Source organism: Balaenoptera ricei, chromosome 15, assembly GCF_028023285.1.
Source record: "Balaenoptera ricei isolate mBalRic1 chromosome 15, mBalRic1.hap2, whole genome shotgun sequence".
In the NCBI taxonomy this organism is placed as follows: domain Eukaryota; kingdom Metazoa; phylum Chordata; class Mammalia; order Artiodactyla; family Balaenopteridae; genus Balaenoptera; species Balaenoptera ricei.
In genome coordinates, this window is record NC_082653.1 from 53018375 (window position 1) to 53041986 (window position 23612).

At 56.2% G+C, this 23612-nt stretch overlaps 3 protein-coding genes across 3 annotated transcripts; 2 read left to right on the forward strand and 1 right to left on the reverse strand.

Annotated features, from left to right (window-relative positions):
• The first annotated feature begins 243 nt into the window (after positions 1-243).
• Positions 244-11311, forward strand: MMP25 (matrix metallopeptidase 25). Its single transcript, XM_059896661.1, has 10 exons — positions 244-333; positions 749-881; positions 2344-2479; positions 2586-2878; positions 7503-7679; positions 7763-7847; positions 8014-8096; positions 8394-8546; positions 8624-8881; positions 9034-11311. Exons 1-10 carry the CDS (start codon positions 244-246, stop codon positions 9282-9284), a joined length of 1659 nt encoding a protein of 552 aa, XP_059752644.1. The 3' UTR covers positions 9285-11311.
• A 4430-nt stretch (positions 11312-15741) lies between these two features.
• IL32 (interleukin 32) lies at positions 15742-17322 on the forward strand. Its single transcript, XM_059898688.1, has 3 exons — positions 15742-15912; positions 16477-16536; positions 17164-17322. Exons 1-3 carry the CDS (start codon positions 15742-15744, stop codon positions 17320-17322), a joined length of 390 nt encoding a protein of 129 aa, XP_059754671.1.
• A 2047-nt stretch (positions 17323-19369) lies between these two features.
• On the reverse strand, positions 19370-23365 carry ZSCAN10 (zinc finger and SCAN domain containing 10). Its single transcript, XM_059896362.1, has 5 exons — positions 23135-23365; positions 22504-22771; positions 22213-22277; positions 21975-22032; positions 19370-20937 (listed from the first exon to the last, which is right to left on the reverse strand). The coding sequence occupies exons 1-5, from the start codon at positions 23363-23365 to the stop codon at positions 19370-19372; spliced, it is 2190 nt and encodes a 729-aa protein (XP_059752345.1).
• Positions 23366-23612: the final 247 nt, after the last annotated feature.

Consider the following 23612-nt stretch of genomic DNA (forward strand, 5'->3'; position numbering starts at 1 on the left):
TTCCGCCCCCTTCCCGCACCCTCTCAACTCTGCCGGCCCTCCGCTGGACGCCCCTGTGCCCCCGCATCGTGCCTCCCAGGGTCCCGGATCCCCGAGCGGCCCCCCCATCCCCTCGCCCACTCCTCGCATCCCGCGCCGGGTCCCCTGAGCCTCTCTGGGCCCTTCATCTCCTCCCCCGGATCCCCAGGGCGGCGCGGGTCAGGGGCCCTCGAGCTCCGCCGGCCGCCAGGGCAGGACCGCGCCATGCTCCGGCTCCTGGCGCTCTTGCTCCCGTTGCTGCCGCCGCTCGCGCGCGCCCGGGAGCCCTCCGCGCAGGACGTGAGCCTGGGCGTGGTGAGTGCCAGGGCTCGCGGGCTCCTGGACCTGCAGGGGGGCTGGGAGAGGGAAGCCGGGGCCTGGACTCCCGGGTTCAGAGGAAGCTGGGGGCGGATTCAAATGTCCAAAGAGTGACCGGGGATGCAGACAGGGGACCCGAATTATTGGATCCGTCAGGAGGTTCGGGCCCGAATTTGGAAATCTGGAAAGGGCCTAGGGGGGGGGAGGTGGGGACTCTTGGGAACAGATGAACAAGGGCAAACCCAGGGCTGGAGGGCCTGTACCTTGAGATAGGGAGCAGGCCAGTACCCGGGGCTGAGGACTCTGGATTATCCATGTCTGGTGAGAGGTGGGGCTTCCAGGATGGTGGTGGGAAGGGAAAGTCCCATCTCTTCGACCTTTCCTGCTTCCCCCGTTCCCTCCTCTGGTCTAGGACTGGCTGACCCGCTATGGCTACCTGCCGCCACCTCACCCTGCCCAGGCCCAGCTGCAGAGCCCTGCAAAGCTTCGGGATGCGATCAAGGTCATGCAGAGGTTTGCGGGTCTGCCGGAGACAGGCGTCCTGGGTATGTGGCTCCCCACCCCCTCCCCCAGCCCAGCCTCCGCACCCAGCCTGACCATTGTTGCCTACCCGACCAACCGCAGTTTCTAAACCTCTCGTGTATCTGAATCACGGGCGCTATGAAATGCTGACCTCAGGTCCCAACTTGGAGGTTCTAAGATATTCCTCTTTCAGTAAATATTTATCAGGAATCTCTTCTTGATAAATGACATGTGAGGTCATTTCAGGCTCTGCTGGTATAGTGGTGAACAAGGTAGATGAGGTCCCTGCTTTCACGGAGCTAACATTCTAGAGGGAAACACACACAGATCAAGAACAGAAATATGCAAACTAATTTCAGATAGTGTGAGCATTCTGATGAAAATAAAATGCTAATGGTATTCAGGGAGCTGGTCTGGGAAGGGCAGGCCCCTCTGAAAGATGTCATATGAGTTGGGAGGAGCTCACATGACTTGAAGAATTCGTAGGACACTAAGGAGGAAACAGCCATGGGAAGATGTGGGAAAAGATTGTCCCAGGCAAGTGCAAAGGCCCTGTAGCAGACACTGGCTTGCATGCCTGTAATGAAAGGAGGACTGATGAGCTAAACAAGAGCCTGATCAGGGGCCGTGAAAGGTGTTTCGGTTTGATTTCAAGTGTGATAAGAAACCCTGAGCGGGTTTGAGGGAGAGAGGCAACTTGATGTGATTTGCAATTTTAAGCTTCCTCTGCTTACTGCTGGAGAATGGAGGGTGGGGAGCACTCAGACCAGGAAGGAGGCACGTAGTGTTCAGGCAACGATATGATGAGACGCAGCTGAATCCAGGGTGTATATTTTGGAGGTAGAGCTGAGAGCCTCATCTGTTGGGTTAAATGAAAGGAAGGGAGAGGTGGAGGGGTCCTGTCCAGCTACGAGGGGAGGTAGGACCCTTTTGGCAACAGGATGTGCTCAACTGCTCTTTTTCACCTCAACCTTCACTTGGAGTGAGGGGACGGCTGGGGATGGAGCCAAGCTGGTAAAGGGGATTCCAGGAGATCTGACCTAGGAGGGGCTTGTGCAGGAGACCAGAGACCCAGCTGGCCTGGGGACTTTCAACTTTATCTGGATGTGATGGGGACTTGGGAGCTAGCGTGTGAGGTATGGGCAACCTCCCAGGGGGTTCCAGCCTCCAAGAGAGGAGTTCTCACTGCACCCCCAGGGTTCCTTTCTCTAGAGGCCAGCGGCCAGGGCTCAGGGAAGCAGGATGCCCAGATCCTGGCCTGAGACTCTGAGTCCATGCAGGGCCATGCAGAGGGTGATACTACCCAGAAGGGCAGTGTCATAGTCTGGTATGAGCTGGCTTCCAGAATTAGATGGCCTGGGTTCCAATCGAAGATGTGGGGCCTTCTTGGGCAAGTGTTTGAAGCGCTGTGAGACTCAGTTTCCCCATGGAGAAAGTGAGCTGGTGCCTACTGGTGACCCCCCTCTGCCACAACCTCTCCCCCAGACCCTGTGACAGTGGCCACCATGCATAAGCCCCGCTGCTCCCTGCCTGATGTGCTGGGGGCGGCGGGGCTGGTCAGGCGGCGCCGCCGGTATGCTCTGAGTGGCAGCGTGTGGAAGAAGCGAACCCTGACGTGGAGGTAGGTCCTGGCGCCCTCTCCCACCCTGGGCCTGCCTGACCCAGCTTCGAGTGAGTGGCTGCCTTCTCTCTCCTCGGCCCCCCTCACTCGCCCCTCCTCTTTCCAGGGTAAACTCCTTCCCCCAGGGCTCAGTGCTGAGCCAGGAGACAGTGCGGACCCTCATGCACCATGCCTTGACCACCTGGGGTGTTGAGTCAGGCCTCGAATTCCAGGAAGTGGGTTCTCAGGGCCCGATGGAGCCTGACATCCTCATCGACTTTGCGCGGGCCTATCACCAGGACAGTTACCCCTTCGACGGGCAGGGGGGCACCCTCGCCCATGCCTTCTTCCCTGGGGAGCACTCCATCTCTGGGGACACTCACTTCGATGATGAGGAGACCTGGACTTTTGGGTCAAAAGGTACAATCTCCCCTCTTCTGAGAGATCCTCTCCCCACATCTGTCTGTCCTTAAGAATTGTTTAAATTACCTTTATTTATGGAGGCTGTATCAGTTGGGTTTCTCCAGAGAAATAGAACCAGTCGGATGTGTGTGTGTGTGTGTGTGTGTGTGTGTGTGTGTGTGTGTGTAGAAGGTGATTTATTTTAAGGAATTGGCTCATAGGATTGCAGACGCTGGTAAGCCCAAAATCTGTAGGGCAGGCCTGCAAGCTGGAAATTCAGGTGACTTGATGGTGCACTTTTGAGTCCCGTATTTGCAGAACAAGCCAGTTGGAAACCCAGGCGGGATTTCTATGTTGCAGTCTTTGAGGCAGAATTCCTTCTTCTCCAGGAAACCTCAGTTTTTGTTCTTAATGCCTTCAACTGATTAGACGAGGCCCACCCACACTATGGAGGGTGATCTGCTCTACTTACTGTCAATTGAATATAGACGTTATCCATGTCTATAAAATAACCTCCACAACAATATCTAGACTGGTGTTTGATCAAGCATCGGGGCACCATGGTCTGGCCAAGTTAACACAGAAAATTGCCCATCACAGAGTCCTGTTAGATGCTCAGCTCCAAGGTGGGGCTGAGGACTTAAAGGGGCAAAAACACAGCTCTGCCAGCAGCTGAGTCAGAAGAGTAACTGGCAATTGCTACACATGGTGACCCAACCACGGGGAATCACAACAGAGGAAGTCCTCAAGCCTGGGGGTGCTCAAAGGAAGGCTGATCCAAAGCTCTTGAGTGCCGGGGACTTCCTGGAAGTGGTGACTTTGTTTGTTCCAAACAAAGTGCTGAGTGCCAACTGGTGCCCAAGGTCCCACTCTCCCGGCGTATGCAGGGCGGGGGGGTGGGGGGTGGGGGAGAGGGGACACATAAGAAAGCACAAGCCAGTGAGCTCTCCGAGGCCAGGGGAGTCAGGGGTGGGAGCACTGGGGGGAGAAACAGCCTGGGACATTTGGGGCTGGAAGGCAAAAATATGGTGTTGGGAGGGGACTGCAGAGGCTGGAGGGCAGGTCTCACACCATGAGGGGTCTTGGACAGCACATGGCGGGGTCTGGATGATAGGATTCTGAAGGCAGTGGGAGCTGTGGAAGGTTTTGCATTCTAGAAATACCACTGGCTGCCATGGGGGGCAAGATAGGGACAGGGAGGCAGGAAGCTATCTTGGGGTCCAGGTGAGAGATGATGGGGGGATGGGAGTGGGGGCAGAGGGCAGTGGGCAGCTCTGAGGGGAGTCTAGTCAGGATGGGCAAAGATTGGGATCTGACTGGGTTCTGGGGGCAAAGGGCATGAGGATGGTTGGGTACCAGCCAGGTTTCTGGCTCAAGGCCCCTGGAGGATGGTGTTCTGTTAATGCAGGTGGGAAGTGGGGGAGGAGGAGGAGCAGACTCGGGAAGGCAGGGGTGAGTTCAGGTTGGGATGTGTGCCTGCAGTGCTGGCTGGCTGGTCAATGCAGGTGGTGCGTTAGTGGTCGGGTATCTTGCACTAGAATTTGGATTCCTCCAACTTAGGTCAGGTTCCCCAGAACTGGAGCTTGAGAGGAAAATTCTTGTGCAAGCAGTTTTTGGGGGCATGTTCTCAGGGGAAAGGGAAGCAGGAGAGGACTGGGGAAAGAAGCTAAGAAAGGATGTGGTCTCAGCTGGACAGGAGCCTGACCCCGCAGGGAACACTGGAGCATAAATAATGCCACAGGGTTGGTCCTGCCTGGAGGAAGGGGGCCCAGCTCGTCCAGCCCCCGCGCCCCCCCCCCGCCCCCACATCCATCAGCCACTGGCTGCAGACTGCTCGGGGAAGGGGAGGCTGGGCCAGGAGGGAGAGCCATTTCCTGGGGAAGGGGGCGGCGGAGGATGGGCACACAGGCTCTGTAGAGGATTTGGGTGAGGTGCAGATCACATAGATAGACAAATCCACCATAGGGAGGCTGTGTAATGCAGCATTTAAGATCTCCGGGTTGAAGTGGAACTCTAGCCAGGGTTCCTCTGCCTGCTGCGTGTATCAGTTACTTGACCTCAATGTGCTCAGTTTCCTCATCTGAGAAATGGGGATAATAATAGTATGTGCTGGTCCTATGGGCTTGCAGATTAGACGAATAATTCACCTACAGCTCTCAGCACAGGGCAGTCTGTTCACTGCCAGCTGCTATGAGCTGGGTCTGGTGGCAGATTTGAGAGTTGGCAGTACTTGGGGGTAAGGTTCCAGGAGAATGTAGAATGTGAAGATCAAGTTCAGAGCTGTGGGGCGTCCCACAATTAAGAGGAGGGTGGCAGGGAAGGAGGAATGAAAGGAAATGGAGAAAAACCAGGCTGAAAGGTGACCAAGAACAAAAGCAAAGGAGGAAGTGGACAGGAGTGAGCAGGGCAGCAAATCATCCAGTAAGTTACTTACGCCTGGATCTGGCCCTCTGGGGACAAAGTGACCTTAGTGCCCACAGGCTTGGTGGGTGCCAGGAGAATCTAGACCACAGAGGCATGAGAGGAGCTGAGGAACTGAAGGCTGAGTTCAGACCACTGACCAAAGAACTTGTTGCGGAGGGAGAAGGGATATGGATGGGGGGCAGACAGGTCCAGGGGGTGTCTTAGGCTGAGGGAGTCTTGAGCACTCAGGGACAGTGGATGAGCCAATAGAAAGAAAGGGGTGGGGCATGGGTGCATGGATCATGGATTAATGGATGGATAAATGGATGGATGAACGGACACACGGATGGATGGATGGACAGCTGGATGCATGCATGCATGAACGCAGTGATGAACGGATGGGTGGGGCATTGTCCTTGTCCTGGAGGAGGTGAGCGAAGCAAGGACCTCCGCCCAGGGCACGGCAAGAGGCAGGAGGTGAGCTGGGGGAGATGAAGCTCTGTGCCCGATGCACAGGAAGTTACAGATTACATCAGCAGCCTGTCTTGATGAAATAGGAAATGCATTTGTCAGCATTTGTCATCTAAGAGTTGGGAGCTGGGGCTGGGGCTGGGTAGCGGCTGAAGGGGCTATGAGTCTGGAATTGAAGCTGAGTGGAGAGAGCAAAGGAGCTGCCTGCTGAGGCTGTGGGCAAGGATGAGAGGAGGTGCCGAGGACCCCCAGAGATGGGCACCAGAAGTCTCATGTGGCTGGATCTGCATGGTTGTGTAATTTCCCCAGCTGAATAGCGTGAGAAGGGTGCAAGAAAGGGGTGCGGCCAAAGGAGAGGCAAGGCGGGGTGGGGGGGAGTGGTGAGATATGAAAAGGATCTACCTAATTAAGACGCCAAATGTCCTCCAATTTCTTAGAAAAAGCACTCAGTGCAATGAGAAAATCCACAGTCAACACGGGAATTCATCAGTACTTATGAGTTTGACCAAGACATCTGAAATCACTGCTGAGCTAGCTGCAGAACAGCACAGCCAGGGTACCAGCTCTGTCATTTAACTTGACCTCTCTGTGCCTCAGTTTCCTCACTTGTAAAATGGGGATAGGAGGTAGAGGTTTGTGAAAAGTAAATGCGGACAAGTGTTTGCTACTCTGCTTATGACTCACTCATTTCATCCTTAGATTCTCGCCTAGTGGCCTTGAGGGGTGGAGAGAAATTTGCTTTTCAGTTCACCAGGTTACTTCCAATAAACCCACATGCAACACTGCTCACTCTAGTTAGAAATTTCCATGAAGTAGATCAACATCTGGGGAAATCCGTACCTCCAGGCGGGGCTGCTTGCCTCTCTTGCTGTCTCTGTCCCTCCTTGGCCTCTCACTGGCTCAAGAATCGATGAGGCGCTGGGGTTTGGCCAGCAGCTGGGAGTGTGGATAGGCTCGGTCCTGGTGCCTGGGCTGTGTCCCCAAGGAAGAGGCTTCTGTGGTCAGAGAGGCTGGGCGCCGGGGCTAGCAGGCTGTGGTTGGAGAGTGCCTGCTGGAGCCTCGTGTTCTGAGAGGGATGAAGTCTGCAGTGGTGGGGAGGGAAGGCGAGGACCCCAGGGAGGTGGGGGTCGGGGTGGAGGCTGTGGGAGAGGGAGATGGGGGAGGGGAAATAGAGGACTGAGGGGTTGTGGGCACTGGGGTGGGGGATGGACCCGGGGCGGCGGACCATGGGGCGGGAGTGGGGCCATGGAGTCTGACCAACATTCCCCGTGGGTGGGAGTGGGAAGGGTGAGGAGGGGTGGGGGGCCTCTGCCAACAGACTGGAGCTGTAAGAAGGGTACTCCAAGGGCTGGGGCTCCCTTAAGAGAACTGCACACACCCTGAGGCTCCTGATTCCCCCAGAATGTTTCTGTATGTTGCCTTCTTGGGGGAAGGGGCTTCATCAGTGTAAAGCTGCTCCTTCCTCTATCCACACTGTTTCCTCCTGCTCTTCCCCCAACCTGCTCTGTGGGTTTTTTCAGACCGGCACCCCAGTATCTAGCACTGCCAAACAAGGCTACTCAAGAACATTTACCAAATAAGTGAATGCAGAGAGGAAGGATAAAATGGCTGGGGGCAGGGGGCGGGTGTCTGGGTAGAGGAGGCCCTGGTCACCTCTGAGGGTCTCCTGGCTGTTTCTGCCCAGCAGAAGGCCCCATTTCCCCGGGGCCTGGGAGTGCTAGGGGTCGGGGTGGGGCACAGCTCCAGCCCATTCTCCCTCCCTCCCCAGATGGCGAGGGGACGGACCTGTTTGCCGTGGCTGTTCATGAGTTTGGCCACGCCTTGGGCCTGGGCCACTCCTCAGCGGCCGACTCCATCATGAGGCCCTTTTACCAGGGCCCGGTGGGCAACCCCACCGAGTACCGCCTGTCCCAGGACGACCTCGAAGGCCTGCAACAGCTCTACGGTACAAGGAGCGATGGGGCGCTCGCCGGGTAGCCTCTGCAGCAGGGTCAGGGGACTCACCGCTCTCTAACGGTTTATCCACAGGGAAAGCACCCCAAACCCCACTTGACAAGCCCACAAGGAAACCCCTGGCTCCTCCTCCCCCGCCCCCTGCCCTGCCCCCGGACAGGTGAGTATCCCTCCTGCTGTGAGGCCTTGGGTGAGCTCCCTAACCTCAGGGTCCTTCTCCACGAGATGGGCAGGTAAGAGTCCCTGCCTCGTAGGATGCCGTCCAGGTTAAGTAAAGGGAAAGGGGCCCCCCAACCCTCTCTGTTCACCTCTCTTTTCCTTCCCAGCCCCTCCCAACCCGTTCCTGATCGATGTGGTGGCCACTTTGACGCCATCGCCAACATCCGAGGCGAAACTTTCTTCTTCAAAGGTAAGTGACTTCGGACCTCTCCGACCCCATATAGTTGGCTTCCTACCCACTTAGAGTGACCCGCCGGGGCTGTGAGGTTCGCAGGGATGCGGGACTTTCAGTGCTGAAAAGGGGAAAGCCCTGGACCAGCCGGTCACCCTAGAGCCACTGCAGCCTTGATTTTCAGATGGACCTGCCCACCCTGCGGTGGGAGGGGAAACCTAGCGCTGTGTTCGAGCCACACACTGAGGGGGGTGGGGAGGAGACCTCCTGCCGTCTCATCTCACGCCCACATGCCCACCCCTTCTTCCCCCGTAGGCCCGTGGTTCTGGCGCCTCCAGCCCTCGGGACAGCTGGTGTCCCCCCGGCCCGCCCGGCTCCACCGCTTCTGGGAGGGGCTGCCGGCCCAGGTGAAGGTCATCCAGGCCGCCTACGCCCGGCATCCGGACGGCCGGATCCTTCTCTTCAGCGGTGAGTGAGGCTCGAGGCGTGGCTGGCTCCGGGCATGCGCAGCGCCGCTCACCTGCCCCTCCCTCCCACCCACTCAGGTCCGCAGTTCTGGGTGTTCCAGGACCGGCAGCTGGAGGGCGCCGCGCGGCCGCTCACGGAGCTGGGGCTGCCCCCGGGGGGGGAGGTGGACGCCGTGTTTTCTTGGCCGCTGAACGGGAAGACCTACCTGATCCGGGGCAGGCGGTACTGGCGGTACGACGAGGCGGCAGCGCGCCCGGACCCCGGCTACCCGCGCGACCTGAGCCTCTGGGAGGGGGCACCGCACGCCCCCGACGACGTCACCGTCAGCAACACAGGTGGGAGAGAGCGCCCGCGGGGAGAGGCCGAGGGATGGGGAGCTAGAGGACGTCCCGGGGGTTTGGAGAGCCCTGGGGAGAGAAGCCGCACGGGGGGAGGGGGGAGGGGCAGGCCTGGACCAGCCCCTGAAGCAGCTGCTCCCTTCCCGCAGGTGACACCTACTTCTTCAAGGGCGCCCACTACTGGCGCTTCCGCAAGGGCAGCGTCAAAGCCGAGCAGGACTCCCCCCAACCAATGGGCCCTAAGTTTCTGGACTGCCCCGCCCCCAGACCCCCCAAAGCGACCCTTAAGCCAGGAGCCTGCGACTGTCAGTGCGAGATCAGTCAGGCGGCAGGGCGGCCGTCCGTGCCCCCCCTGCTGCCCCTGCTGCCCCTGCTGGTGGGGGGCTTCGCCTCCCGCTGAGGGGTGACCGCCCACCACACGGAAGGGACCGGATCTCCCACCGCAGGCCCTCTGTCCCCGGGGGCGGAGCTCAGCGAGGATGCTGCTGGGCGGATGCGGGTGGAGTTAAGCCCAGGGAAGACCAAGGGGTGGTGACAGGACTAGCCCTGGCACTGAATGCCCCACGTGTTTGGCCTCCTAGTTCTCTCCTCCCCCTCCCCTGGCAACCCGGACTCCGGCCTGGCTTCGACCCCGCAGGACTCTTCTTTTCCCGGAATACCTAGCCTTTCCCGGAGCTCAGCCGGCTGACTCCCTGCAGCCCTGGACCCGCCTGGCAACAGCAGCTGTCCCAAGCTGTTCGGGTCTTTACAGGACAGGCTTGCCCGGGACGCTGAACCCCAGGCCGGCTCTCCACCCGCTGCCCTGACGTTTCTCACCCTGTCCTGCTTCCATGAAGTCCCAGTCAAGCCATATTGGTGGGGACCCCAAACCCAGCCCTGAGACCACCCCTGAGCACCAGTGTCCCAAGTTCTGGGTGACGTCAGTGGCAACATGGATGATACTCCAGAATCCCGCCCCAGTGGACTTCTTTCTGGTCACCACGCTGGTACAAGAAATGCCTACGTTCAATAGGACACCATCCTGTCCCTAAAACACCTCTCCCCACCTCCACACCTGAGCCTCTGCCACCTCCTTCTGAACTGCTTGGCTCCATCAGCTCAATGCTGGTGGAAAGACAGTGGACTGGTCCCCTCTCAGTCCAGGGTCACTGGCTCCTCAGCCTTCCTGGGTGATGAGTGGGTGGAACCTGGGCCACCTCATTGACCACCCTGCAACCTCTCCCCCGCCCACTCTCCACAGAATTCAGGATCTAAATCAGTGCCTCTGCAACTATGCTTTTGGAATATTCCACAACAGAGTGACTCACTAAACTTAAAAATGCAGATTCCATGCCCTCGCTCTGAATGCTCACTCTAGGGCTGGGGCCATGAATCTGCATTTGAACAAGCTGGGGTGGGGGTGGCCCTGCTGGGCAAGGGAGCTGGGCCAGCGGCTGTCATCTCTGTGTCTCTGCCTTGTGGCTTTTCTGTGTTTCTGCCATGTTTTCTCTCCCAGGGGCCAACCCCTTCCTGTTGTCTACAAAGCCCAGCTGATGGCCTTGGTTGAGAGAGGTCCACCCCCCATGTGTGGAGTCACTTAGCGGCCACTTCTTTGGTTGGTACCCAGCTTCAGCGGCCCCACAGTGCTGCCCAGAGCTGAGGCCAGTGGGGATGTTGCCCACCTTGGTCACGAGCAGCAGACCAGTAGGAGGACGACAGCCAGGTGTCTTCAACCAGCCTGGGACCTGAGAATTCAAGGCGACCAGAAAGCTATCTGGGCCTCTGTTAGGATCCTCGTGAAGTATGAGGAGGAGGAAACTTGTATTTGAAGAGCTTGTCAGCCCCACCAGGAGGACAATAAAAATGACGGGAGAGAAAGCCCTTCGTTTCTTCTGAGCACTGATGGAGCTGGGGTGAAGTTCGGTGGCAGGGACCTGACAGACCCAAATCACTCTGATTTGCAGAAGAGGTTGGAATCCAGTGTTGATGGGAGACAGGGTGGATGAGAATGAATGGGAGGAGGAACCCAAAAAGTTGGTTGAAGGGAGCCCAGAGGAGGAATGTCCCATGTGAAATTCGAGGCTGCTTTCACTGCTACGATGGAAACTTCTTCTCCAGCCTTTAAGATTTCGTTAAGTCTGCTACACAAAAATGCCACATTAAATTGAATTATATTACTTAAAGAACAGTACAGTCCCATAATAAAAATGTAAAACTTCTGTGTTTCAAAGGAGACCATCAGAAAAGTGAAAAGTCACCCCAGACACCCTTGTCCCTTGTACACCCCCTTCTTCATACACTTTCTCCCTAAATGCAGATTCTTTAGGTGCAAACAGGCAGAGCTTCAGACTGCAAGTCAGCTCTTCCAAAATGACCCTGCAGCAAACACTGCAGGATTCCACCCAATGGGGGCTCTGGAGTCAACAACTCAGACCGAAGTGGATGTTGGTGCCAGGGGCAGTGGGAGGGGATGGGGAGTGAGAATTTCATGGTTGCGGAATTTTGGGTTTACAAGATGAAAAGTTCTAGGGATGGTGGTGATGGCTCCACGAGAAGGTGAATATATCTGATGCCTCAGAAACGTGAACTTAAAATGGTGATGAAGTTAAAGGGTATGTGACATGTGTTTTATTTCACGTACAATAAATTCTTAAAATAAAAAAAAAAAAAAGTGAAAAGAATGGGGAAAATTTTTTTGCAAATGATATATCTGATAAGGGACTTTTATCTCATATGTATACACTACCCTGACAACTTAACAATAAAAAGACAACTCAATTTAAAAATGGGCAAAGGGACTTCCCTGGTGGTCCAGTGGCTAAGACTCCACGCTCCCAATGCAAGGGGCCCAGGTTCAATCCCTAGTCAGGGAACTAGATCCCACAAGCATGCCTCAACTAGAGATTCTGCATGCTGCAACAAAGATCCCTCATGCCGCGAGACCCAGAGCAGCCAAATAAATAAATAAATATTTAATTACAAAAATAAAACCTACTATTTAAAAAATCATTAAATAAAATAAAAAATAAAAATGGGCAAAGGATCAGTGTATACATTTCTCCAAGGAAGACGTACAAGTGGCCCATAAGCACATGAAAAGATGCTCAACATCCTTAATCATCAGGGAAATGAAAATAAAAATCAGAGTGAGATACCACTTCACACCCACTAGGATGCCTAGAATCAAAAAGACATAATAGTAAGTGTTGATAAGGATGTGTGGAATTTTGATACATTACTGCTGGGAATATTGAATGATTTGTCATTTTGGAATATAGTCTGGTGGTACCTCAAAAAGTTAAAAACATAGTTACTGTACGACCCAGCCATTCTACTCCTAGGTGGAATTCATGAGAAAAAGCATGTCCACACAGAAACTTGTACATGAATGTTCATAGCAACATTATTCATAATAGCCAGAAGGTGGAAACAACCCAAAAGTCCATCAGTGGATGAATGGAGAAACAAAATGTGGTCCATCCTTACTGTGGGATGTTGTGCAGCCATAAAAAGGAATGAAGTCCTGGTACACGCTGCCACATGGAGGAACTGAAAACACTATACCAAGTGAAAGAAGCCAGACACAAATGGTCACATACTGTATGAGTCCGTTTATATGAAATGTCGAGAATAGGCAAATCTATAGAGACAAAGTAGATTAGTGGTTGCCTGGTAGCGGGCACTGGAGGATGATGGCTTAGGGGTGTAGAATGGCTTTTTTTTTTTTTTCTGGCTGAGCAGCGTGGCATGAGGGGATCCGACCAGGGATGGAACCCATGCCCCTGCAGTGGAATCATGGAGTCCTAACCACTGGACCGCCAGGATAGACCCCCAGAATGGCTTTTTGAGGTGATGAAAATGCTCTGAAATTGATTGTGGTGGTGACGGTTGAACAGTTCTGTGCATTGAATTGGGCACTTTCCTGGGTGAATTGTATGGTATGTGAATTATATCTCACTAAAGCTCTAAAGAAAATGGCTCAGTCCATGATGAAACACAAAATGCCTTCAGATGGTGGCCTTCACGAGACAGACATGGAGGGGCCGAGTGTCACGTCTCAGGGAGCCAGCTTTCCAGAGATGAAACCAGAAATATGACTTGCAGCTGAAGCGGGAACTGCTCCCTTCTCTCCCTCCCGCCCTGGAATTCAAAGATGGCTCAGGGAAGATCTGGACTCCCTGGGTGGGGAAAGGGGTTTTCAGACAATTGAATGGGCTCCTAAGGGGCAGGGGATGTTAGCTGGGGTCCAGTGAACCCAAGTGAGGCTTTCACCAAGGAGTGGGACTTGTAGGTCTGTCCCTCTTGGGCTCACAGGAGTGGCCCCCAAGGAACCCTGTTCTTCTTCAAGGATATTACAGGTTGAAGTGTGTTTCCCCGAATTCATATGGTGAAGTTCTAACCGCCACTACCTCAGAATGCAACTTTATCGGGAGATGGGTCATTACAGAGGGAATCAAGTTAAAATGAGGTCCTTAGTGTATGCCCTAATCCAGTATGACTGGTGACCTTATAAAAATGGGGACTTAGGAGACAGATACATGTCTAGGGAGGATGCCATGTAAACATGGAGATGGCCGTCTACACGCCTAGGAGAGAAGTCTGGAACACATCCTTCCCTCAGGGCTCTCAGAGGAGCCAAGCCTGCAGACACCTTGATTTCAACTTCTAGGCTCCACCGAGAGAGAATAAATTTGTGCTGTTTAGACACTGGTCTGTGGCAGTTTGTTATGGCAGCTCTGGGTCACTAATACAGTCAGCAAGGCCATGGCCGTGCTGGGCTGTGAGGGGCTGTGGTTGCAGCTGGGAGGCAGGCCAGGCTGTGAGAGATAGGGCCAGGGAGAGCCCTGCCGTGGTGGCTCTGGATTGGGGGGCTCCCAGAGGGCTCAGGGGCATCCCCCATATCTTAACCCGCAGCTGGGTGACGTCCTTCTCCAGAGCTCCAGAAGATTCCTCAGGCTGCTGTCTCAAGTCTGGACTTTCCCTCTGCCCCTCCCCTCTCTTGAGCTGATGGGTCAGGGGTGAGGCCCGTGCTGGGCTCAGAGATTCCCATTCCAGCTCAGGGTGGAGGGGCGAGAGCCAGGGACCCTGAGTGTAAGGGACATGCCCTCCTCAATCCACACCCCTCAGACCTCTGTCGCTTTGTCTTTCTTTCCTTCTATCTCTTCCCCTCTCTGTCTCTGTTTCTGTCACACACACGCAAACACACACAGCTGACCCTGCATCCTGCCCCAGGGTGGCTTCACCCTCCCCCGCCCCTCTCTCTTATGCTCTTAAATCAGTGGATCTCAGGGGGCAGCAGACAGCTCAGCTGGGGCTCTGGCTGGAGGAGCTCAAGGTCACTGGCTCAGGGGAAGCAAAAGTTGGGGGAGGGGGCTGATCTGCAGCCAGAGGACTTTCCAGGGTGGTGGGACAGGCTGCTTCTCTGGAACCCTTTTCCTCACACCTGTTCCTCCCACCAGGTCACAGCAGCAGAACCCGGAGCCACCATGTGCTTCTCCAAAGTGAGTGAGAGGGAGTGATGGGGGGGAGATTGGGCCCTGGAGTCTCATTTCCCCCATGTCCCCCACCCCCACCAGCCCAGCCCCCACCCCTCCTGAATGGTCTACATGCACCTGCCTCTGTCCCACCCTCCCTGGGCCCTGGGGGAGCCACTGGGGAAGCAGAGGGTCAAAGGCATGTGACCTGTGCCATCAACAGGGCCCAGTCTCACAATGACCCTGTTTGAATGCTCTGCTGTCACCGTCTTGAAATCCTGCATAATTGTGGACAAAGGACCCTACAGTTTTCTTTTGCTCTGAGCCCTTTCCTTTATGGAGCAGGTCCTGTTGTGGGCCAGTATTCCTGTCTGGGAGGTCAGTTATGGGGGGCAGCTCTGTGTGCGTATCTGTGTGTGCAGGAGCACCAAGGAGTTATGGGGCAAGGGTGTCACTTTAGGAATTAGACTGGACATGCTCGTGGGGGAGCTGGAAATGGAGGGTCTGCAGTGTAAGAGGAATCAGCCATCCCCTTGGACCCTGTCTACACCCTGGAAACCCGAGGGTAGAGGCTGGGCAGTGCTTTCTGGGAAACTTAAAAATATTCTTCTCAGGTGCCTGGATTAGCAGCTGAAGCCTGCACTGGCCTCACTGTCTATTCTTTCCCTTTGGGGTGACTTCCCCCCTCCCCCCACCACACCACTCCCCCCACCTCAATTCTGAGGGTGACCAGATGCTCCAGGGAGCTCTGAGCCACGCAACATGGGGATCGGGGAGAGTCTCTGCGGGATGACCCAGGGCTGAGTGGTCAGGCTCAGTTAGAGGGTCAGGAGATTGTTCCCACTGGCCCCCAAGGTGTTCTTTTGCCCCGTTGTGTGTGACACTGGGCTGACAGGATGGTGCCCCTGGTGACACAAAGTGTGCAGACAGGTGCCTTGCACACGCTGTGAATGGCACTGACCACCCAGGGGCCGGAAGGCAGTGTGGACAGCGCCAGATTGGGACCATAATGTGGAGTCTTGTGAGGGGTCTGTGGGGCGCCTCCCACCTCCATGGTGGAGCCAAGTGTCTGGTGGGGAGGGGCTGGGGCCCGGGGGCCTGCAGGGTCAGTGGTCAGGTAGAGCCTCAGACAGGAGAGGACAGTGCCAATTCCTCCCCGTTCAGCTCTCACCGGGACCACGGAGGGCTAGGGATCTGGGAACCAGGTTGACCCTGCACACTCAGCGGCAATGGTCCTACTTGTATGTGTGTGTGTGTGTGTGTGTGTGTGTGTAACAGGTCTGGGGGAGTTATCAAGGTCACATAAGCCTGAGTGTCACTGTTACCTCCACAGGGAGTCCCAGATAACATTGCTGTTCTGAGGGCCAAAATGGTAAGAACTTCTTCCGCATGTGTGGTTGGGGGATGCAAGAGGCCTGGCTTCTGCTGGGTGAAGCTGAGAATGTCCTGGCCCACCTGAGACGCAGGAGGGAGAAGGACCAGGCCTCTTTGTCCCAACTCTGTCTCTCTTCACAGCATGAGTGTGTGGACGACTTCTGTGATGACTTCCAAAGTCAACCCCAAGCAGACACACAGGTGGGTCAGTGCGCCCCTATTCCCCTTGCCTCCCCAGTTTAAGTGTGGTGGGTGGTTTCTGATGATGGTGATGATGGTGAAAGCTCAGCACCCAGTCCTTACACTGGACAAAATTCCTACCTGTGTGGCAGGTGAGTGCACAGGTGGGGGATACAGAGGCCCAGGGATGCTGAGGGAGGTGTCCAAGTCAGAGGGCAACTGATGGCAGGGCAGGGATGCCAGATTCCTGGTCCCCAGGCACGCGCGCTGAACCCTCACCTTGCGGTGAGGGGGGCACAGATGAGAACAGGCTGGGGCTTGGGGTTTGAGACTGAAAGTGAGAGAGGGTGGGGGGATTTTAAACGGAGCATTGTTTTCCCAGAAGGTCGAGTCAGTCCTAGCAAAGCTGGAGGTGAGTTTGGGCCTTGCCCCTCCCCCAAAGAGTAGCCCCCAGGGTTGGATCAGCCAGGTTATCTGGGCTACTGTCTCCCTTTGGACTCACCTGGACGCATGGGAGGCCACAGTGGGGACCACAGACCTCAGCGGCAGGGGCAGGTGTGCAGCGTCCACACTTCCTCTCCCCAGGACCAACTCAGTGAGAACCTGCTTGAAGCTGTGGATGCTGAAGTTCACAACAATGTACGGGTGAGTATGAGCCACTGTCACAGCCCCTTGCTTCCCCTCCACCTTGCTCTCTCTCGCTGTTGGCACTGCCATGTGTGCACATAGCTCCCCTGAGTGGGGGTTGGAGGCGTGGCCCCTGAGAGCTCAGGAGGTGCAGCCTTGCTGGCACCGGCCTCCCCGCCCAGCACACAGTGGCCAGAGCCCTGCCCTGAATTCACGATGATGAGCCCCGTGGGCCTGGTGCTGGGCTCAGAGGCCAGTACGCCAACAGGCAGGTACACCTCACCATGGTGGTTTACGCCTCGAGGGGAATTGAGGGGCCAGGCCCAGCCTCTGGGAAAAGTCCTGGTGTCTATGGAGCTGTTGGCAGGAAAGCAGGCAGTTTCCATTTGCGGGCTTCTGTGTCCCAGACTCTCACAAAGGCTTGGAGGCCTCAGCCAGGGTCAGGACCTGGGGCTGCATCCCCCCCTAGGGGAGTCCCTGAACAGCCTCCCATCCCTGCAGGAATTCACCCCCTTGCTTGGTGAAGTGCAGCAGGAATTCCGTTGTAGAATCCGGAGGCCCTCTGGTACTGATAATCCAGGGGACCAGAAGCCGGGGAAGAGCTTTTGGGACAGAGCGCTGAGGCAGTTCTGAGAACGGCTGCAGGAACTGAAGCGGAAGTTTTTTGTTGCGCTTGCCTGCCTGCGGCAGAAGGTGGCTGCTGGCCTACAGGCCTTGCGCAGTGCGGTTGAGGCCATCTGGGGAGAGTTGAAGTGTTTCTTCTTCTCTGTGGGGCAGGTCTTCAAGAGCCTCATCCAGGTCTAGGGAGCCCCACAGGGTCCGGGAGGAGATTGGCCTCATGTAGAAGCCAATTTGATTCTCCCCTTCTCAGTAAGAATCTTCTGAAGCGACCTTTGCCCTCCTGCTCGCCCTTGACCCATCCTTGCAACCTCCCTCACCTCCTGTCCTTCAGGGAGGACACCACCCTGCCCATCAAGCTCTCCCCACCCGGGTTTCCTTCTCCAGGTCTGACCTGCCTGTCGCTGTAGTGCTGAAATCCTAACAGAAGTTGATTGAACCAAATGGAGTGCCTGTGGGGATGGAGGCTGGGGGCCCAGTGGTGACAGGCAGAGTTCGTGGGTCAGATGGACCCAGGTGGGGGTCCTGGTTCTGGGTGAACAAGGACAAGCCACCCGCCTCTCTAATCTGTAACTAGGGACACTGGTCAAGGACTGACTCGTGGTGAGGACTGGACCATCTCAGGCCAGTGCATTGCTTATCGCGGTGCCTGAGGCATAGTAGATGCTCAATAAATGCACACTCCTGGGGCACAGGGAGCTCCAGGGAGGGGCTTTGACCCCTCTTTTCTTCTCCTGATCTCCCTCTTTGGGCCTTCACCACTCCAGCTGGGGCCTCGCAACTCCTTGGTCTTTCTCCAAAAATCAGAGCCCCAGGAGCCAAGGAGGGTGGGGAGGGAGGGTGCACCCAATCCTGGGCCAGGAGGGAAGGCAGAGTAGGAGGGGGGGGGAGTGGGGTCTCTGGGCCTGTGGCCTCCCTCACCTGGGCCTGCAAATGAAGACTGGGATATCCGGGAGCAAGGCCTGAGGGCCAGCCATGCTCACCATCTCTGAGGCCAAATTCCCCTCCCCCCAATCTCTCCAACCTCACCCCACCCAGCCCTGACTTCCTGCCTCAGGCGTGCTCACAGAGTAGCTTTGCCTTTGGGGATTCTCTGTAACCCACTCTTCCTCCCAACCCCTGAAGTCTGGACCTTCCCTAGGCTCAGAGCTTTCCCTCCCAACTGTGCCTGAGAACCACCTCTACTTTCCCCAGATTTGGGGCTGGTTCTCCTTCAGTCCCTTGAGCTTTGGTTGATGAGTTCACTTCCTCTCCACAAGCATTTGCTAAGGAGCAGTCATGTGTCAGGTTGGTGGAGGGGCAGTAATTAAAATACAATATGTTTTGAGTGAAAAGTGACAGACAAAAGCAGGAGGTGTATGTGTGCTCTGGAGCTGGGGTGGGCAGCTTTTCTCTCCTGTATTTTCACCAGAAGTCACATGATTTAAAATCTGTCCACCAGAGGGAGAGGCAAACCAAGTCAGCCTGATGGGCAGGAAGAAGGTGGGGCAAACCTACAAGGCAGCTTTAGGTTTAGAGGAGTATGATGGTTAGGGGTCCCCAACTGTCAACCTGACTTGGCTGTGGGCAGGTTAGTTTTTCCTGTTAACATTTTCAGTTAGAATTAGTTACCAATGTTACAGAAGAGGTTTCCCGTATTAATCCAGAATCTGGGATTTTAAGTTTTATTCATTTTAATTAATTTAAACAGCCACATATGGCTGGAAGATACTGTATTGGACACGGAGGGTTAGTGGTAGACTCCAGAGGAGAAAAAATTCCGGGGTGAGATTGGTTGGCCTTACCAAGAGCTGCCTGTGACAGAAACCCTCCCCCCAACTCCCAACACACACACACACACACACACACACACACACACACACAGTCTGAGCCTTTTCAGGTGGGAGGAACTCCCCCTGGACCTTCTCCCATCCAGCCTGCTTTTGAAGGGGTGGGGGAAGGAGAAATGCATCACTGTGATACAGTGGGGAGGGTAAAAGGTGGCATTTTGGTGCACTTAAAAAAAACATAAAGAGGGACCACTTTCAAGAAGGCTGTTTTACTTTGGGTATTTTAAAATACATTCCTGAGGCCTGGAAGAGTTCCCTGTGGGGACGGGAAGAACTACTGTGCAGGGTCGGTGGAGCCAGAGAGAGGCGGCTGGGGTGTGGGGGCAGTGCCATCCACTGCAGCCTTGGAGACCAGGCACACCGGGAAGATGCACGCGGGACAGACCTGGCGGAACCAGGCGAAGCTAGTACAGGGTCTCCCGGGCGTGGGTTCTCAGGTGGCGCAGCAGGTGGGAGTTGCGGCTGAAGCTGCGGCCACACTGCGTGCAGGAGTAGGGCCTGGCCCCCGTGTGCACCAGCATGTGCCGCAGTAGGTTGCAGCTGCGGCTGAAGATCTTGCCGCACTCCAGGCACTCCTGGGGGGGTTCGGCCTGCCCAGACGCGCCCTCGTCCCCCGCCCCGGCGTGGGTGGCCAGGTGGCGCTGCAGGTGGGCATTGCGCCGGAAGCTCCGGCCGCACTTCTGGCAGCTGTAGGGCCGCTCGCCCGTGTGGCTGCGGCGGTGGCGGGCCAGGTTGGAGCTGTTGCGGAAGCGGTGGCCGCACGTGTCACAGACGTGAGGCTTCTCCCCAGTGTGGATGCGCTGGTGGCGCGCCAGGTGGGCGCTCTGGCTAAAGCCCTCGCCGCACTCGCTGCAGCGGCAGGGCTTCTCCCCCGTGTGGCTGCGCCGGTGTCGGGCGAGGTCCTGCGTCTGGCTGAAGCTCTTGCCGCACTGGGCGCAGTGGTGGGGCCTCGGGCCGCCGTGGGTCAGGAGGTGGCGGGCGAGGCCGGCCCTTCGCATGAAACGCTTCCCGCAGTGCGGGCAGCTGTAGGGCTTCTCGCCCGTGTGCACCCGCTGGTGGCAGACCAGCTGGGAGCTCTGACTGAAGCTGCGGCCGCAGACCTGGCAGGAGAAGGGCCGCTCGCCTGTGTGCACACGCCGGTGTGCCCCGAGGTGCTCGCTGCGCCGGAAAGCCTTGCCGCAGTCGCCGCACACATAGGGCCTGAGCTCGGGCCCGGGACGCAGGCTGCCCGAGCACTCGGAGCATTGGTGGCCCTGGTCCTTGGCGTGGATCCGCAGATGGCGCTTGAGGCTGGAGCGGCGCTGGAAGGTTTGGCCGCAGTGAGAGCACAGGACGATGGCCAGCTCGGGGGGCGCTGGGGTCTTGGTCTCCGGGGCGCCTGGGGGCTTTTGGTCCTGGGCGTGCGCCAGCAGGTGCTGCATGAGGCGGGCCCGGCGCTGGAAGCCCTGGCCGCACTCGGCGCACAGGAAGGCGGGCTCGGAGGAGTGCGTCTGCAGGTGTTTGCTCAGGTGCGAGCTCTGGCGGAAGCGGTGGCCGCAGAGGTGGCAGGTGTGCGGCCGCTCATCCGTGTGCGTGCGCATGTGCAGCTTGAGGATGGAGCTGCGGCCGAAGCTCTTCCCGCAGCACAAGCACAGGAAGGACCGCGCGCCCGGGTGAGACCGCAGCTGGTGCGTCTCCAGGCGGGCCAGCTGTGGGAAGCTCACCCCGCAGTCTGTGCAGATGAACTTTATCTCCGGCTCCGACTTGGGGGCGCCCCCAGCCACTTTGACCTCGAGAACTTCACTCCTGTCGGGAGGGGACATTTCTCCACCGGGGCCGCCCACCTCAGGGCCAGGGCAGAGCGACTGAGTGTGGGGCTCTTCCGCTACCCTGGGACTCTCTGCCTGAGACTTTGCTGAGATGGCAGCGGGCCAGGACACCCCTTTCGGTTCCTCTTCTTTAAACGCCTCGTCTGGGGTTCTGCCTCCAAATCCTGGGAAAGAAGCAGAAAACAGGACAGGTCAGACCTTTTCAGAGGCGCTTCTGGGAATCGCCAGAACCTCAGTGCCTGGAAGCAGAAAGAATCCCAGAATCCTGCAAAGCTGGTAGGTGGGCAGAGGGTGGGTAAAAACCAAATAACATACAGTTTACTGTTTTAAAGTGTATAATTCTGGTCCATTAGGTCCATTCAAAATGTTGTGCAACCATCACCACTATCTATGTCATTCTCCCAAATGGAGACCCATACCCATTAGCAAGCCCTCCCATGACCACCTATTTTATTTTATTTTATTTTAGCTGTTGTAATTAATTTTACTGAAGTATAGTTATTTATAATATTGTGTTAATTTCTGCTGTACAGCAAATGGATTCAGTTATAGATATATTCTTTTCCATTACGTTTTATTAGAGGATATTGAATATAGTTCCCTGTGCTATACAGTAGGACCTTGCTGTTTATCCAGTCTATATATAATAGTTTGCATGTGCTAATCCCGAACTCCCAATCCATCCCTCCCTCCCACTCCCTTCCCCTTGGCAACCACAAGTCTGTTCTCTATGTCTGTGAGTCTGTTTCATAGATCAGTTGATTTGTGTCATATTTTAGATTCCACATATAAATGATATCATATGGTATTTGCCATGACCACCTTATTGATTGATTGATTGATTGATTGGCCATGCTGCACAGCTTGCGGGATCTTAGTTCCCTGACCAGGAATTGAACCCGGGCCCACGGCAATGAAAGCCCGGAGTCCTAACCGCTGGATGGCCAGGGAGTTCCCGACTACCTATTTTAAAAGCTCAAAGTTTTGGGGGTTGATGATTAGACCCAATGAGCCTTAAGATAGCCCTGTATAGATACAGACATATCAATATATATCTATATAGATATAGATATCAGTATATATTACCTCATCAAAATAGTCCATTTTTTGCCAAAGAGGTCAAAAAGTCAGGTCGGGACCACCCCTGACAGGCAAAGAAAAACCCTTCAGTGGTCATAAACCCGGGAAAAAGGCCTCTTACCCAGAGGATGCATAGGCCAAGCCTTCTTTGCTGGGACATCTTCAAAGGTTAGGGACTCCTGTGACCAAAGGAGGGGCAGAGATTGTCAGTGAGTGAGGAATGGGGCTCTAGGACCTGAGGGGGATGAAGAACTTTCAAGGTGTAAATTAAGAAAAACATGGATTTGCTAAAACTTCAGAGGCAGAGAACATTCCAGGGCGTGAGATCGACCTGGAGTGAGGGGACCAGTCCGGCTCACCAGCACAGCTGCCAGCTCCTGATCTCCAGAGTTCTCCTCTGGCCATAGCTCAGGGCCCTGGGGGGCTGACAGCACTGGGGGAGAAAGAAAGAGCTGTTAGAAGCCAGTCCTACCACCATGTGGCTCCGAGGACGTGCACCCATCGTCAGGGCCCTGTGACAGGCATCTTGGCTCGCCCCCATTCCTGTCAACTAGGGAGGCTGCCCGCTTCCTTCCCCACCCTCACCCACCTGGCCCCTCAGCTCCCACCGCACACCAGGCCTCCACCTTCCTTAGGCCCCAGATCCTCACCGCTCTCTTGCGTGGCCTGCAATGTTCTCCTGGGACCTGGGCTCAATGGCTGCTTTGAACTTGGGGGACATCTCCAGGCCCCCATCTCAGCAGGCTTGGAGGGCACTGGCTGGGACAGCGAGAGTTCCTGCGATGGTTCCAGGGCTGGAGGCCCTTCTGAGGGCACTTCCTTCTTGGGGCTGTGGCTGGACACTTGGGAAGAGCCCCCCTGTTCCTCCAAGGTGACCTCTGCACGGGGACAATTCTTGCCAGCATTAAAACTAAAATCCTGTTCAGAACACATCCATGTTAGGTGACGGACAGGACGGTAAACCAAGTCCTACTAACTCCCTAGGGCCATGGGACTGAGGAAAGGTGAGGGTAAGACAGGGAGGGAGTTAGGAGGTCAAGAAGGAGCCGGCAGAGGAAGGAAAGTGGGGTTTAGTGACTTCCTTTTTTTTTGGCCACACTGCGCGGCGTGCAGGACCGTAGTTCCCCGACCAGGGATCGAACCCACACCCCCTGCAGTAGAAGCGCAGAGTCTTAATCACTGGGCTGCCAGGGAAGTCCCAGCTCAGTGATTTCTTAATGGGGTGATAAAGTCCCTGTCTTTCCACCTGCTGTCCAGCCCACCTGGCTGCCCCCCTCTTACCAGCGGCCCCACATTGCTGGACTCCCTCTGGACACCCTCCAACAGCAACACCACCTCTTCGCCATCCCTGAGCTGCTGGCCCTGGAGCCGGGCCAGGAGGTGTGGGGGCAGCACACTCAGGAACTGCTCCAGCACCAGCAGCTCCAGGATCTGCTTCTTGGTGTGAAGAGCCGGCCGCAGCCAGTGGCTACAGAGCTCCCGGAGGCGGCTCAGGGATGCCCTCGGCCCCATGTCCTCCTGATACTGGAAGCACCTGAAGAGCTGGTGAGCCACCTCGGGCCGGGGCCTGGCCTCTGGCTGCCTGGGGTCCTCCTGGCCGGCAGCTTCCTCCTCCTCCAGTTTGACTGCTCCGAGCTGCTCTGGCTCCCATGCAGCCGGGCCTGGTTCTGCAAGCATCCTTCACCTTGGGGACACCTCACAGTGGTTGCTCCAACTCTCGGGTCTCTCTCCCGCTTGGCTCCCACACCTGGGGCGTTAA

Excerpts from the sequence above, each read along its gene's own strand:
- IL32 (XM_059898688.1), top strand. The coding sequence starts at position 15,742 with ATGCAAGAGGCCTGGCTTCTGCTGGGTGAAGCTGAGAATGTCCTGGCC. Across the intron at positions 15,913-16,476 it reads AACCCCAAGCAGACACACAG|GACCAACTCAGTGAGAACCT; the intron begins GTGGGTCAGTGC and ends TCCTCTCCCCAG. Across the intron at positions 16,537-17,163 it reads AAGTTCACAACAATGTACGG|GAACTGAAGCGGAAGTTTTT; the intron begins GTGAGTATGAGC and ends GAACGGCTGCAG.
- ZSCAN10 (XM_059896362.1), bottom strand. The coding sequence starts at position 23,365 with ATGGGGCCGAGGGCATCCCTGAGCCGCCTCCGGGAGCTCTGTAGCCAC. Across the intron at positions 22,278-22,503 it reads GCAGGCCACGCAAGAGAGCG|CCCCCCAGGGCCCTGAGCTA; the intron begins GTGAGGATCTGG and ends CAGTGCTGTCAG. Across the intron at positions 20,938-21,974 it reads TTGGCCTATGCATCCTCTGG|GATTTGGAGGCAGAACCCCA; the intron begins GTAAGAGGCCTT and ends CTTCTTTCCCAG.
- MMP25 (XM_059896661.1), top strand. The coding sequence starts at position 244 with ATGCTCCGGCTCCTGGCGCTCTTGCTCCCGTTGCTGCCGCCGCTCGCG. Across the intron at positions 8,097-8,393 it reads CGAAACTTTCTTCTTCAAAG|GCCCGTGGTTCTGGCGCCTC; the intron begins GTAAGTGACTTC and ends CTTCCCCCGTAG. Across the intron at positions 8,882-9,033 it reads CGTCACCGTCAGCAACACAG|GTGACACCTACTTCTTCAAG; the intron begins GTGGGAGAGAGC and ends CCCTTCCCGCAG.